The sequence below is a fragment of the Plecotus auritus genome (assembly GCF_963455305.1).
Source record: "Plecotus auritus genome assembly, chromosome: 6".
Lineage (NCBI taxonomy): Eukaryota > Metazoa > Chordata > Mammalia > Chiroptera > Vespertilionidae > Plecotus > Plecotus auritus.
Genome location: NC_137773.1, coordinates 87,915,045 through 87,929,167, shown reverse-complemented (window position 1 = coordinate 87,929,167; position 14,123 = coordinate 87,915,045). Strand labels below are relative to the sequence as shown.

Genomic DNA, 14,123 nt, shown 5'->3' with positions numbered 1-14,123 from the left:
CACAGTACAATCATTTGTATCTCTCTGGTTTCTTCCTCAGTATGCAGAGTAGACAATAAACACACATTGGATTGAACTTAATGAAAACAAGATTAATTGAAGTCACCTCAAATAAGTCTTTCCTCTATAAAAAATTGTCTTTTGAGTAATTGTGCAATCCTTACTATGTCCCAAATAATTAGTTTCTATTTTTTCTCCAAAATCCCTAATTAATTTCATGATATTATCTTAATTGGTCACATTATTAGCCCCTGTGTTGATTTTTGTTCATGCAGAAGCAGATGCTGAGCCAAGGGTTTATGTTCAAACACTTTATTGGAAGGAGCCCGGAACATGGATGGAAGAGAGGGGAACTGATACACAAAAGAAAATATATCGAATGAAGCTTGCATTATGGCACCTACCACTGTGAATAAACAGAGCTTTCATCTCCAGGGGAAATTCCGGTAAATGGTAAAAAACATAAACCTCAGCATTATTCCAGATAAAGGATGAAAGACATGCTATACCCCACACTTCTCCATCAAGAGCTGTCTCTGATGGGACATAATTCCCTGTCACTTCTGCTACCACATATTGGGCAAAGTAGGTTCCTGCTGGTACTGGATGTTGGCAGTTATGCGATGGAAATTGGTGAGAGGATGTCAGAGAACATGGGAGGAATGTTACCAGCATGTACTCCTCCATGCTTCCTTGCAGAATCAATTCTGTCAACATTCTTTCCCCCAAAAGAATTAAGTTCTAAACATGTTACACAAATGTGTAACTATTCTTCCTGAGGCATCCCGACAGAGTTCCATAAAATAACTAAATCACTTGAGAAAACAACTCTTATTGTATTGTACTCATTGTTACATGGCTTTGGATCTTAGAAAGTGTATATCAGCATTGCAATAATGGGAAGTATAAGTAAAATAAAAAAGGAAAGGAAGAAAGGATCAAAAAAATGACACTTCTCAGTTTTTGAGGCAGTAAATTCCTCTATGATATCTGAAGAAACCATCTTTCAAATCTAGATTCATACTCAACTTGAAAATCACATCACAGTTCCTGTGAAAGGTAAGATAGTAAAGTCAGCTTTCCAGGTTGTAGTCCAACTTCAATTCCGTCTCTTCTTTTGAAAAGGAAAGTGAATGAGAGAAAATCTCTCAAAAACTGTATTTAAGATGAAATTAAATCATTCATGTGAAGAAACAAGAAGAGTCCTGATAGCATTATCATGCTGTTCTGATTACTGTATGATTTTCATATAATTTTATTTGGGGGGGAAAAAAGGATACAACCCAATTAAGATGAAGATCAGCAACACATAAGGACAACTTTTTGGGAAACTAAGTCAGCACTTGACATGATAAATGCTTTAAGTTTAAAGTGAGAAATCTTAAGAATAGCTGCAGGAATGCTGACCAAACATGGAACACTGTAGACTGCATATAAGGAAGAAAAGTAAAAGAGGAATTTCTGAGAAAAACTAATACAAAAACAAACAAAAGCAAAGTAATACATGTTTGGAAATAGAAGGAATCAAACCTGTCTTTGAGGAATGAAAAAGAACCAGATATTTAAATTTGCAACATTTACCTTCGGGGCCCACGATGTACCCTTAGTTCTGAGGCCAGAGATCCATCACAGACAAGGTGCTGCTAGGTTGAAGAGCCTTCTCAGGGCCCCCTTCACATCCTTGTTCCTCAGGCTGTAGATGAAGGGGTTCAGCATGGGGGTGACCACAGTGTACATGACTGAGGCAACTGAGTTTTGTAGGGGAGAATGGGTCAGAGCAGAACTGAGGTGGACCCCCAGGCCTGTCCCATAGAACAAGGAGACCACAGAGAGGTGAGACCCACAGGTGGAAAATGCTTTATATTTCCCTCCTGCAGAGGATATTTTCATTAAAGCGGCAACAATCCTACAGTAAGAAAACAGAATTCCTGTGACAGGAATCACACCCATAAGGGCAGTAGCCACATTCAAGACGATGTTGTTGATGAGGGTGTCAGAGCAGGCCACCTTGAGGGTCTGAGTCAGTTCACAGAAGAAATGAGGGATTTCCGTGCCGACACAGAAGGTCAGCCGCCTCATCAGTAGAATATGAAGCAGGGAGACCGAGACAATGATGAACCAAGATGTCAGAACCAGAGTGCCACAGAAGCTTGGGTTCATGATGACTGTGTAGTACAGGGGGTGGCAGATGGCCACATACCGGTCATAGGCCATCACAGTCAGGAGGCAGTGGTCCATTCCAGAAAATATCATAGTAAAATACACCTGAGTGAGGCACCCAATGTAGGAGATGGTTTTCCTTTTTGCCTGGATATTCACCAGCATCTTTGGGACCGTGGTGGAGGTGAAACAGATGTCAACAAAGGACAGGTTGGTGAGAAAGAAATACATTGGGGTGTGGAGGTGGGAGTCAGAGATGATGGCCACAATGATGAGCAGGTTTCCAAGCACAGTGAACAGGTACATGGACAGGAACACTCCACAGAGGACGGGCTGCAGTTTAGGATCTTCTGAGAGACCCAGGAGCAGGAATTCTGATGCTTCTGTGTGGTTTTCAGCTTCCATGCAGCTGGTGTGTATTCTAAAGGAGGAGGAAAAAGCAACATTCAGTAAACAGCCAAATGGCATCCCAGCTAGTCATCACCTTTTCAGTCCCCCTTTGTGTGGGCTTCCTTCATGATCTAGTAGTCATTCCAATGCCAGTCATTCACTCATTTAAGTGGTTACCCAATTTTTATTTTAAATGATGTAAACATGCAGACTTTAATTTAGCAGAAATCTTTCTCTTTTTATCTTCAACTCACTGTTTCTAATTCACTTACTGAAATCTATGGACATAAACCAATTTTTTCTTTCATACCAGCCTTACAAATTAACTAAAGATGTTTAAGGTGCTGCTTGCATTTCATAATAGTGATTAAAACATGTGTTTTCAGCTCAAACAACCTTAGTTCTGTGACCTGATGCTTTATATTGATGTCACAGTTAACTCTCTTATGTGCCTTATTGTGTTTCTAAAAAGGTGGTTTCTGCTGTTACCATTTTTACGAGGTAATACAATGCCTTTAATCACAGCAAGATCTTTCTAAGGTATAGCTATTATTATCATTATTAATCTATTCTTTCATTACAATTATTTTTTATATATAACTCTTCCAAAGTACAGTATAGACCTGTGATTTAGAAATCGGATGTGAGTCAGACTTCCTGGAACAGAATTTGGTCTACCATGTTACATCTCTGTGACCTTGACGAAGTTATTTAATCTCCCTCAGCTACAGTTGCTTCACATCCACAATGAAAGTACTAAATATTCCTTACATTGTAGGGCAGATGTGTGATTAAATGGCATGATGCATATAATTTTTCTAGTGTTGTTCCTGTGATATACAGTGGGCATGTGATAAAAGTGAATTTCTGTTCTTAACATCACAATAAAGCTGCTTTACATGGTAATCATTTTTAGTATTTCTCTTAAACTTTGGCAGTCATCATTGCAAACACAACAGGTCTATTATTTTTTTTATCACCATGCAGCACTTCTAATTAATGAAGATCCTTATGGTTTCCTATTTCAGAGACTTCCTGCCAAGTGGGGATTCTTCTAAGAAGAGGAAGATGCACATTGACTACATAGATAATAGGGGGAAACAGAAGCACACTACCATCATAATAAGACAGCATGTGTGCGGACATGAACTCATTTGAACATGCTCTTAAGTGGAGATGTGTTGCATTCAAATCAGTGGCATGAACTGAAAAAATTTACATATTTTATTAAGAAATATTCAAAGTGTTTGAACATGAAATCACCCTAAAAATTGCAAGGCAACTTTAAGATTTAAAAATAAAAAAGCAACAAGCCAAATGGAAGAAGATATTTGCAAATAATACTTCAAATAAGGTTCTAATCTATAATAATAAAAGCATAATATGCTAATTAGACTGGACATCCTTCTGGACGAAGCCAGGGCTGTGAGGGAAGCCTGTGTCCAAGGTGCCTGCAGGCGGCCGGAGAGAAGCCCAGGTCCCGGGTGCCAGAGGGAAGCCGGTGCCAGCAGCCGGGAGAAGGAAGGCCTACTATTGCATGATTTCGTGCATTGGGCCTATAGTCCTATATAATAAGAGGCTAATATGGAAATTGACTGAACAGAATGACCTGTCGCTATGAAGTGCACTGACCACCAGGGGGCAGATGCTCAATGTAGGTGCTGCCCCTGAGTGGTCACAGCCAGAAGCTGGGCTCATGGCTGGCGAGGGCAGCGGTGGTGGTGGGAGCCTCTCCTGCCTCCATGGCAGTGCTAAGTACCCCTAAGCTGGCAGTCGGACATTCCCCAAGGGGTCCTGGACTGCAAGAGGGCGCAGGCCAGCCTGAGGGACCCCCCCCCCCCCCCCAGTGCACGAATGTTGTGCACCGGGGCTCTAGTATCCAATATATATAAAGAACCCATACAATTCAAAATCAGGAAAACAAACAGTTCAATTAAAAAGTAGGTAAAGAACCTGAACAGACACTTTCCCAAGAAGACATACAGATAGTCAACAGACATATAAAAAAATGTTCAACTTCACTGGTTATAAGGGAAATGCAAATCAAAACCACAATGAGATACCAACTCATACTTGTGAGAATGGCTATTAGCAGTAAGACAAGAAATAAGTTTTTAAGAGGATGTAGAGGAGAAAAGGGAACCTTTGAGGGTATGAAAATTGATGTAGCCTCTATAAATAATATGAAGGTTCACTAAAAAAAGGAAGAATCGTTACCTTATCACCTAGAAATTCCTCTTCTATATATCTACCTAAAATTTTTGAAAACACTTATTTGTAAATATACATGCATGTACTTTATGCTCAATGCAGCATTATTCACAATAACCAAGACTTGGAAACAACCTAGTGTTATTCAACAGATGATTGGATAAAGAGGATGTGGTACATACACACTAAAAAGAAAAAATTACACTACTCAGCCATTCAAAAGATGAAATACTGCCATTTGTGACAACATGGATGGATCTTGAGAGTATCATGCTAAGTGAAATAAGTTAAAAGGAAAAGGACAAGAACCATATAATTTCATTTGTATGTCAAATAGAAAACAGAAACCAACAAATAAACAGACAAAACAAACTCGTAGAAGTAGACAATAGTATGGTAGTTACCAGAGGGTAAGTGGGTTGGGGGGAGGATAAAAAGGGTAAAAAGCATCAAATATATAGTGATGGAATAAGATATACAGATGACATAATATAAATTTGTACACCTAAATCTTATAAACGTTATTAATCAATGTTGCCCCAATAAATTTAATTTTAAAATGAAAGTAAATAAAAGTTTACATTCTGAATGATAAAAAGTTTCACTATTATTAATGTTTAGAGAATGCTAATTAATTAAGGAGAGGAAAAAATCACTGATGACCCATTTGATTTGGGGAGGTTGGTAGAAAATGCTTCTCTGTGGAGCAGGGCAATGAGGGACATCTGTAATATCCTCAACAGTAAAGATAAATAAATTTAAAAAAATAATAAAAAGGAAAAGCCTTCTCTGAAATAAAAATACTTGTGCTGTGAGAGGAAAGATGGGTAATTGTGAATTAGGAGAAATTTAAAAAGGGCAAGCATTCGGGGCTAAGAGAACAGAATAACCAGTTGCACCTGTCTTGGTAAGCTTGGTAACAGAAGTGATTTGAGAGACCGGTGAGATAGCGAACAGATAATTGAGGTCAGGATGGACAGAGTATTTGAGGCCCAAGGTTTGAGCAACCAGTACTATTCTTTAAAGTGCCTCTCATGTTGGTAATTTTATGATCATTTATGGGTTAGAAATTGTAATTGTTTTTGCTCACCATTGTCAGTCATTCCAGGGGTTTATCTGTTGCTTGGCATATAGTAGATGATCAACGTATACAAATGTTAGGCATATAATAAAATTTGAGACCAAAGTGTCAACTATAACACACAAAAAAGAAATCTTCAAGCTCTTGCTAAATAAGGAAACCAATGGCAATTTCTTAACTCAATAAAGACTAGTTGTTTTAAAACTGCAGACAACAGAATATTCTCCATTACTCACTAAAACATTTGAGTTAAATTTATGAAGAGACCAATGAAGTCAACTCATTGATATTCAATCACTTGATATTCTGCTGAACATTTGAAGAGACAAGTAAGATGAGGAAAGAAAATTCGCCTGAGTACTGAACATCAGAAATAATTATATTATTTGTAGATACTATTGTGGACACTAAGGTGAAACAACAATAACATCAATATAGAACAATTACGTGGTATCAGTGAGTCAGATCTGCTGCAAAAAGGTTAGGAAATGCAATAAAGATACCCAATCACATTAGGAACAAAATAGACAATACCTTATGCAGAGTAGATATTCAGTGAGTAGTTAATGAATAAATGATTGAAAACAAAAAAAAAATCAAGAGAAGCTTACAATTATGGAAAAGAGTAGAAAAGAGGTGGAGATTCTATGGAAAAGAAATATTTTTATAGAGACCTCTAGATTCCAAAAAGAGAGAGAAGGACAGAACAAAGGCTTGAAAAGACAGGTTTCAGGAGAAACTGAAGTACCTTCAAGTACAGGGACTTCATTGTCGTAAACTATATACTATAGGATTGTCTCAGTCTAATTATTCCAGAGGTAAAGCCCAGTACCCACGTTGTCTCATTTCCCTTTCATTCCAACAGCCCTTACTGGATGAAATACAATGACCTTCTCTGCAGGATATCTCTGAAGCTGTCTGTTCGCCAAGGTCTGTCCCTGAGAAGCCCACTTGAGCTTTTATTTGGCTGGGACCAGAGAATTAAGGAAAGTGGCAAAGGGAACACGTTTAAAGTTTCCAACATCTCAAGTGTTGAATTCTCAGAGCTCCTTATTAAATCAGTTGTGCTATTGTCTTTTACTCTCCAAACAATTCAGATCCCCTGGGGAGCAAAGATACCTGATTTTGTGTCTGTATAAGCATCAGAGGTGGGAGATGAATTTATTTCCTCCAAAGAGAAACAATTATTTCTTCTGTCTGACTTAAAAAGTGACAAGGTATCCCTAAGGAATGTTTAATTGCTCAGGAACCAAAGCTAGAAACCAACTTTCTGTCCTTCTGTTAAAGAACTTTTGGAGGTCTCATGGATCACTTTAAAAAAAAAAAAAAAAAAAGCAGAGTTGTAAAATAGTTTGGTTCGGTTGAAAGGACCAACCAAACGAGGGCTGAAAAATATTCTTTGCATTTGATGGTGACAGGGACCCTCTGTTGGCATTAATAAGGGCTGCACTTATCACCTCTAAATAGAGGGCTAGAGGCAGAAACAATACAGGTGGAGGGGGTTGAAGAATGAGTATTCGGGAAATATACACTGAGTGACCAGATTATGATGATCTCTGAACGCATAATAATCTGGCCACTCAGTGTATATCCTATATAATAAAAGGCTAATATGCAAATTGTCCCCTCAACCAGGAGTTCGACCAGCAGGCAGGCCGGCCAACCGCCCATGTCCCCTCCCCTGGCCAGGCTGGCCGGACCCCACCCATGCACGAATTCATGCACCAGGCCCCTACTGTATATACTGAGTGGCCAGATGATTATGATCTCTGAACACATAATAATCTGGCCACTCAGTGTAGGTGACAATATAATCCACCTATAATGATTGTGGGAAAGGTGAGACAGTATAAAGAATAGTGTAAAGATAGTGTGGAACATGAGAGGTTTTAAGAAAAATTTTAATGGAACATATAGGAACATATATAGTTTTAAAGAGAATGACCAAATTTAGTGCAGACCTTTGAATACACAGGAAGTTCTGACTACATAGTCCACAGGATGAAGTATACACTCTAAATCATTGACAATCAGTGTGCTGTATCTCTGATTTATAGAATATTTTCACACTTTCATTGATTCACTTGGGAGTTTGTGCTTCAGATCTCCAGAACTCTGGCCTCTGCAGGTCAAGAGATCTTGACTCCTAAAAAGATACACTTCCAGACACATGGCTAAAGTCCCATTGAATTTCAAGCTCTAACGCTGCCTGGCACTTCAGTTCCTTCATGCCAAGAAGTGGAGTCACCATTCTGGCAGGGGTAACTGATCCTGGTCATCAGTGTCATCGTGTGACCATGGCATTGGGCATGCACTGCAATCTGCTGTTCTCACTAAGTGACTGGGTGCAGCTCAGGAGCAACCACAGTGCAAATACAGTGGTGAATGCAAATGTCTTTGGCTCATTATGCTGCCCACAGCAAGAGATCTGAGTGGGGTCTCCTGGGTGAGGCAGCTTCCTTTAACTGATGGGTCTTTGCAAAGCAGGCTGAGTGCTGTCAAATGGCTGCCCTCCATGCGACTGGAACAATAAGCCCTTAATCCTGAAGCTAGGATCTGGGCAATGGCACAGCATTCTTGTCTATAGTCCATCCCTAGGGACATTTGAACCAACTTTTTATTTATTTATTTTTTTTGCCTTACAATATTTTCATAGTTCTTTACAATTTTTTAACTTTCTAATTATAGTTAACATTCAAGCTATACTAATAAAAGGGTGATATGCAAATTGGTCAGGACGCCCTCACAGTAACAACTGAACAGCAGGCTGTGTGGGGCGACAAGGCTGGCGGGGGGGGGGGGGCAGTGAGGGACAACCAAATGACTGAAAGTAGGTTGCATGGGGCAACTGAGCCGGCAGGGGAGGGGGGGGCAGTGAGGGACAACCAGGCTGGCAGAGGGGGGGCAGTTGGGGGTGACCAGGCCAGCAGGCAGATGCGGGTAGGGGCGACCAGGCTGGCAGGGGGGGCAGTTAGGTGGATGAGGCAGGCAGCAGGCAGGTAAGCAGTTAGGAGCCAGCAGTCCTGGATTGTGAGAGGGATGTTCAACTGCAGGTTTAAGCCCAATCCCCAGGATCAGGCCTAAACCAGCAGTCGGACATCCCCCAAGGGGTCCCAGATTGGAGAGAGTGCAGGCTGGGCTGAGGGGACCGACCCTCCACAATTTCGTGCACCAGGCCTCTAGTATTATATATTAGTTTTAGGTGTACAGCATGGCAATGAGCATGCACTTGCACTCTGCTATTCTCAGTAAGTGGCTAGGAGCAGCTCAGGTGCAACCTCAGTGCAAATATAGCAGTGAATGCAAATGTCTTTGCCCAGTTAGACATTATGTAATTTATGAAGTGTTTCTCCCTGGTTGGTTTAGTACCAACCTGACCCCACACATAATCACTATGATATTTTTGACTATAATCCCTATGCTGTTCTTTGCATCCCTGTAACTATTTTGTAACTACCAATTTGTACATTTTTTTAATCCTCACCTGAAGACATGCTGAAATAGAGTGAGGAGAGAGAGAGAGAGAGAGAGAGAGAGAGAGATGAGAGAAAAACTTTGATCAGTTGCCTTCTGTATGTGCCTGGACTGGAGATCAAATCCACAACCCAGGTTACGACCTGGCACAGAATTGAACCTTCAAGTGCACAGGATGATGCTCAACCAACTGAGCCACTCTGGGACCAATTTTTACTTCCTAATCTCATCACCATTTTCACCGGCCCCCTAAATCTCCTCCCATCTGGCATCCATCAGTTTCTTCTCTGTATCTATGTGTATGTTTCTCCTTTGTTGCTTTATTTTGTTCTTTACATTCCACATGTAAGTTTAATCATATGGTATTTGTCTTTCTCTAATTGACTTATTTCACTTAGCGTAATACTCTCTAAGTACCGCAAATGGTAACGTTTTATTATTTTTTATGGCTGAGTAATATTCCCTTGTATAGATGTACCACTTCTTTATCCAATCATCAATAGATGGGCATTTAGGTAGTTCTCATGTCTTAGCTATTGTAAATAACTCTGCAATGAACACAAGGTGCATATATCTTTTCAAATTAGTGTTTTAGAACACTTTGGAAAAATACCCAGAAGTGGAATTGTTAGGTCACAGGATATTTTAATTTTTAATTTTTTGAGAAACTGTTTCCCATAGTGGCTGCAACAATTTGCAGTCCTACTAACAGTGCATGAAGGTTCCCTCTTCTCCGTAGTCTTGGCACCATTTGTTTGTTGATTATTGATGATAACCATTCTGAGGTAAAATCTCATTGTGGTTTCAATTTGCACTTCTCTAGTGATTAGTGGCGTTGAGTATCCTTTCATGTGTCTATCTGTATGTCCTCTTTGGAGAAATGTCCAGGTGCTCTGCACATTATTTGATTTGGATTATTCAGGGTCTTTTGGAGTTGAGCTGTATGAGTTCTTTATAAATTTTGGATGTGAACCCCTTATTGGATGTATCATTGGCAAATATACTGATTGGTAAGTTGTCTTTTTGTTTGTTGATGGTTTCCCTTTGATGTGTAAAACTTTTTAGTTTGCCCTAACCAGTTTGGCTCAGTGGATAGAGCATCAGCCTGCAGACTGAAGGGTCCCCGGTTTGACTCTGGTTAAGGGCACGTACCTTGGTTGCGGGCACATCCCCAGTTGGGGGTGCGCAGGAGGCAGCTGATCGATGTTTCTCTCCCATCAATGTTTCTAACTCTCTATCCTTCTCCCTTACTCTCTGTAAAAAAAAAAAAAAAGCAATAAAATATATTTTTTAAAAAAAAACTCTTTAGTTTGATGTAGTCTCATCTGTTTATTTTTCCTTTTGTTTCTCTTGCCCAAGAAGATATATCAGAAACAATATTACTAGGAGCAATGTCAGATGCTACTGTTTGTGTTTTCATCTGGGAGTATTATGGTATTGGGTCTTACCTTGAAGCCTTTAATCCTTTTGAGTTTATTCTTGAATATGGTGTAAGAAGGTGGTCTAATTTCATTTTTTTGCATGTGTCTGTCCAGTTGTCTCAATGCCATTTATTGAGTAGACTTTATTTACCCAATTTTATATTATTGCATCCTTTGTCATAGATTAACTGACCATGTAGACATGGGTTTGTTTCTGGGATCTCTGTTGTGTTTCATTGATCTATGGGTCTGTTTCTATGCCAGTGCCATGCTGTTTTGATTACTATGGCCTTGTAGTATTTTTGAATATCAGGCATTGTGATACCTCCAACTTTGTTCTTTCTCAGGATTGCTGTGGCTATTCAGGGACTTTTTGTGTTTCCATATATAGCTTAGAATTATTTGTTCTAGTTCTGTGAAAAATGCCATGATACTTCAATTGGGATTACATTGAATCTATAGATGGCCTTGGATAATATGGAAATTTTAATGTTGTTGATTCTTCCTATTCATGAGTATGATACACACTTCCACTTATTTCTATCTTCAATTTTTTTCTTTAATGTGTTATAATTTCCCAAGTACAGGCTTTTTACCTCCTTGGTTAAAAATTTATTCCTAGGTATGGTGTATTTTATTATTTTTTGATGCAATTATAAATAGGATTGTTTTCTTAATTTCTCTTTCTGACAGTTCATTAATGGTGGATAAAAATGCAACTGAATTTTGAATATATTAATTTTATATCTTGCTACTTTACTGAATTAATTTATGAGTTCTAATAGGTGTGTGTGTGTGTGTGTGTGTGTGTGTGTGTGTGTGTGTGTGTAATCTTTAGGGTTATCTATATAGCACTAGTCATCTGAAAATAATGACAATTTTACTTCTTCCTTTCTAATTGGGATACCTTTTATTTCTTTTCCTTTTCTGATTGCTGTGGCTAGGACGACCAATACTGTATTGAATAAAAGTGGTGAAAGTGGTCATCCTTGTCTTGTTCTGGATCTTAAGGAAAAAAATAAAAAGCTTTTAGCTTTTCACTATTGAATATGATGTTAGTTGTGGGTTTGTTATATATGGCCTATATTATGTTAAGGTATGTTCCCTCTATTGCCATTTTACTGAGAGTTTTTATCATAGATGGATGCTGGATTATGTCATATGTTTTCCTGTATATATTGATATAATCATATAATTTTCATCTTTTATTTTATGTGGTGTATTACATTAATTAATTTGACAATATTGGGCCAAACTTGAATCCAAATATATGATGTTTTAAATGTATTGCTGATTTTGGTTTGCAATTATTTTGCTGAGAAGTTTTGCATTTATGTTCATCAGGATATTAGCTTATAATTTTGTTTCTTTGACTGGTTTTAGAATCAAGGTGGCCTCATAAAATGGAATACTATGAAGCTGTAAAAAAGAAGGATTTCTTACCCTTTGCAACAGCATGGGTGGACCTGGAGAATATTATGCTGAGTGAAATAAGCCAGTCAGAAAAAGACAAATATCACATGACTTTACTTATAAGTAGAACCTAATAAACATAATAAACTGAGAAACAATATAGGTCTAGAGATATGGAGGCATGGAACAGACTAACATATCTTAGAGGGGAAGAGGGGGGAGATGGGAAAAGATTAACCAAAGAATTCATGTACATATATGGATAATCAATGGATACAGACAACTGGGGTGGAGAAGGGGCTTGGAGGAAGGGAGTAAAGCAGAAAATTGGGGGACATCTGTAATACTGTCAACAATAAAATAAAAAATTTTTAAATGAGTTTGGGAGCCTTTCCTCCTCTTGAAATGTTTAGAATAATTTGAGAAGGATAGATTTTAATTCTTATTTGAATGTTTGGTAAAATTCACCTGTGAAGCCATCTTGTCCAATACTTTTGTTTGTTGAGAATTATTATTTATTATTATTACTATTATTATTGCTTTGACTTTGTTGATAGGTTTGTTAAGAATATCTGTTTCTGCCCAGCTAGTGTGGCTCAGTGGATGAGCATTGACCTATGAATCAGGAGGTCATGGTTTGATTCCTGGTCAGGACACATGCCTGGGTTGTGGGCTCAATGCCCAGTGGGGGCATTGATATTTCTCTCTCTCTCCCTCTCTAAAATCAATAAAAATATATTTTAAAAACAAATAATATCTATTTCTTCTTGATTCCGTTTTAGACGATACCATGTTTTTAGAAATTTATCCATTCCAGATTGTCTGATTTGTTGGCATATATTGTTTGTGGTATCTACACTAATAAAAGAGAAACATGCAAATTAACCATCACTCCGCTATGCCAAGCCATGCCCACCAGCCAATCAGGAGTGAGTATGCAAATTAACCCAACCAAGATGGTGGCTGGCCACAGAGCTGGAACAAGCAGGAGGCTTGAGTTGCCCTGGCAATGGAGGAAGCCAAGCTTCCCGCCCGCCCTGGCCGGCCCTGGCCTCCGCTCAAGGCTACAAAGTTTCAATTATAGAAGATAAATAAATCCCAGATACCAGGGCCTCTGCTTGGGTCACCAGGGGTATGGCCAGCCTGCAAACCACCACAGGCCCCTCGCCTAGGCTGCCCCATGCCCCAAGGGAAACCCCACCCTGATCTAGGACACCCTTCAGGGCAAACCAGCCGGCCCCCACCCGTGCACCAGGCCTCTATCTTATCTAATAAAAGAGTAATATGCAAGTTGACCATCACTCCAACACAAGATGTCTGCCCCCATGTGGTCAAAGATGGCTGCCCTCATGTGGACACAAGATGGTCGCCACAAGATGGCCAGCAGAGGTGGGCAGTTGGGAGGGACCAGGCCTGCAAGGGAGGGCAGTTGGGGGTGATCAAGCCTGCAGGGGAGGGAAGTTAGGGGTGACCAGGCTGGCAGGGGAGGGCAGTTAAGGGTGACCAGGCCTGCAGGGGAGGGCAGTTGGGGGGGGACCAGGCCTGCAGGGGAAGGCAGTTGGGGGGTGACCAGGCCTGCAGGGGAGGGCAGTTAGGGGTGACCAGGCCTGCAGGGGAGGGCAGTTAGGGGCAAACAGACTGGCAGGGGAGCAGTTAGGCATCAATCAGGCTGGCAGGGGAGTGGTTAGGGGGTGATCAGGCTGGCAGGCAGAAGCGGTTAGGGGCAATCAGGAAGGCAGGCAGGTGAGCAGAGTTGGGAGCCAGCAGTCCTGGATTGTGAGAGGGATGTCCGACTGCCCGTTTAGGCCCGATCCCTACTAGGATGGGCAGTCGGATAGCCCTCTAGGGGTCCCAGATTGGAGAAGGTGCAGGCTGGGCTGAGGGACACACACCCCCCGTGCACAAATTTCGTGCACCGGGGCTCTAGTTTTATTATAATACTTTGTATCTGTGGTGTCAGCTGTCACTTTTTC

At 40.1% G+C, this 14,123-nt stretch overlaps 1 protein-coding gene across 4 annotated transcripts in view; it reads right to left on the bottom strand.

Moving 5' to 3' along the window:
- Positions 1-299: 299 nt before the first annotated feature.
- The window catches only part of ZNF317 (zinc finger protein 317), a 75,924-nt gene continuing 62,100 nt past the window's right edge, over positions 300-14,123 (bottom strand). For 2 of the 4 annotated variants that reach the window (XM_080674795.1, XM_080674793.1), the window contains exon 9: positions 300-2,581. In XM_080674795.1, the coding sequence (XP_080530921.1) occupies positions 2,555-2,581 (27 nt within the window). In that variant the 3' untranslated portion in view covers positions 300-2,554. The remainder of the gene's footprint in view (positions 2,582-14,123) is intronic. The other 2 variants (XM_080674794.1, XM_080674791.1) reach the window with 1 other exon arrangement.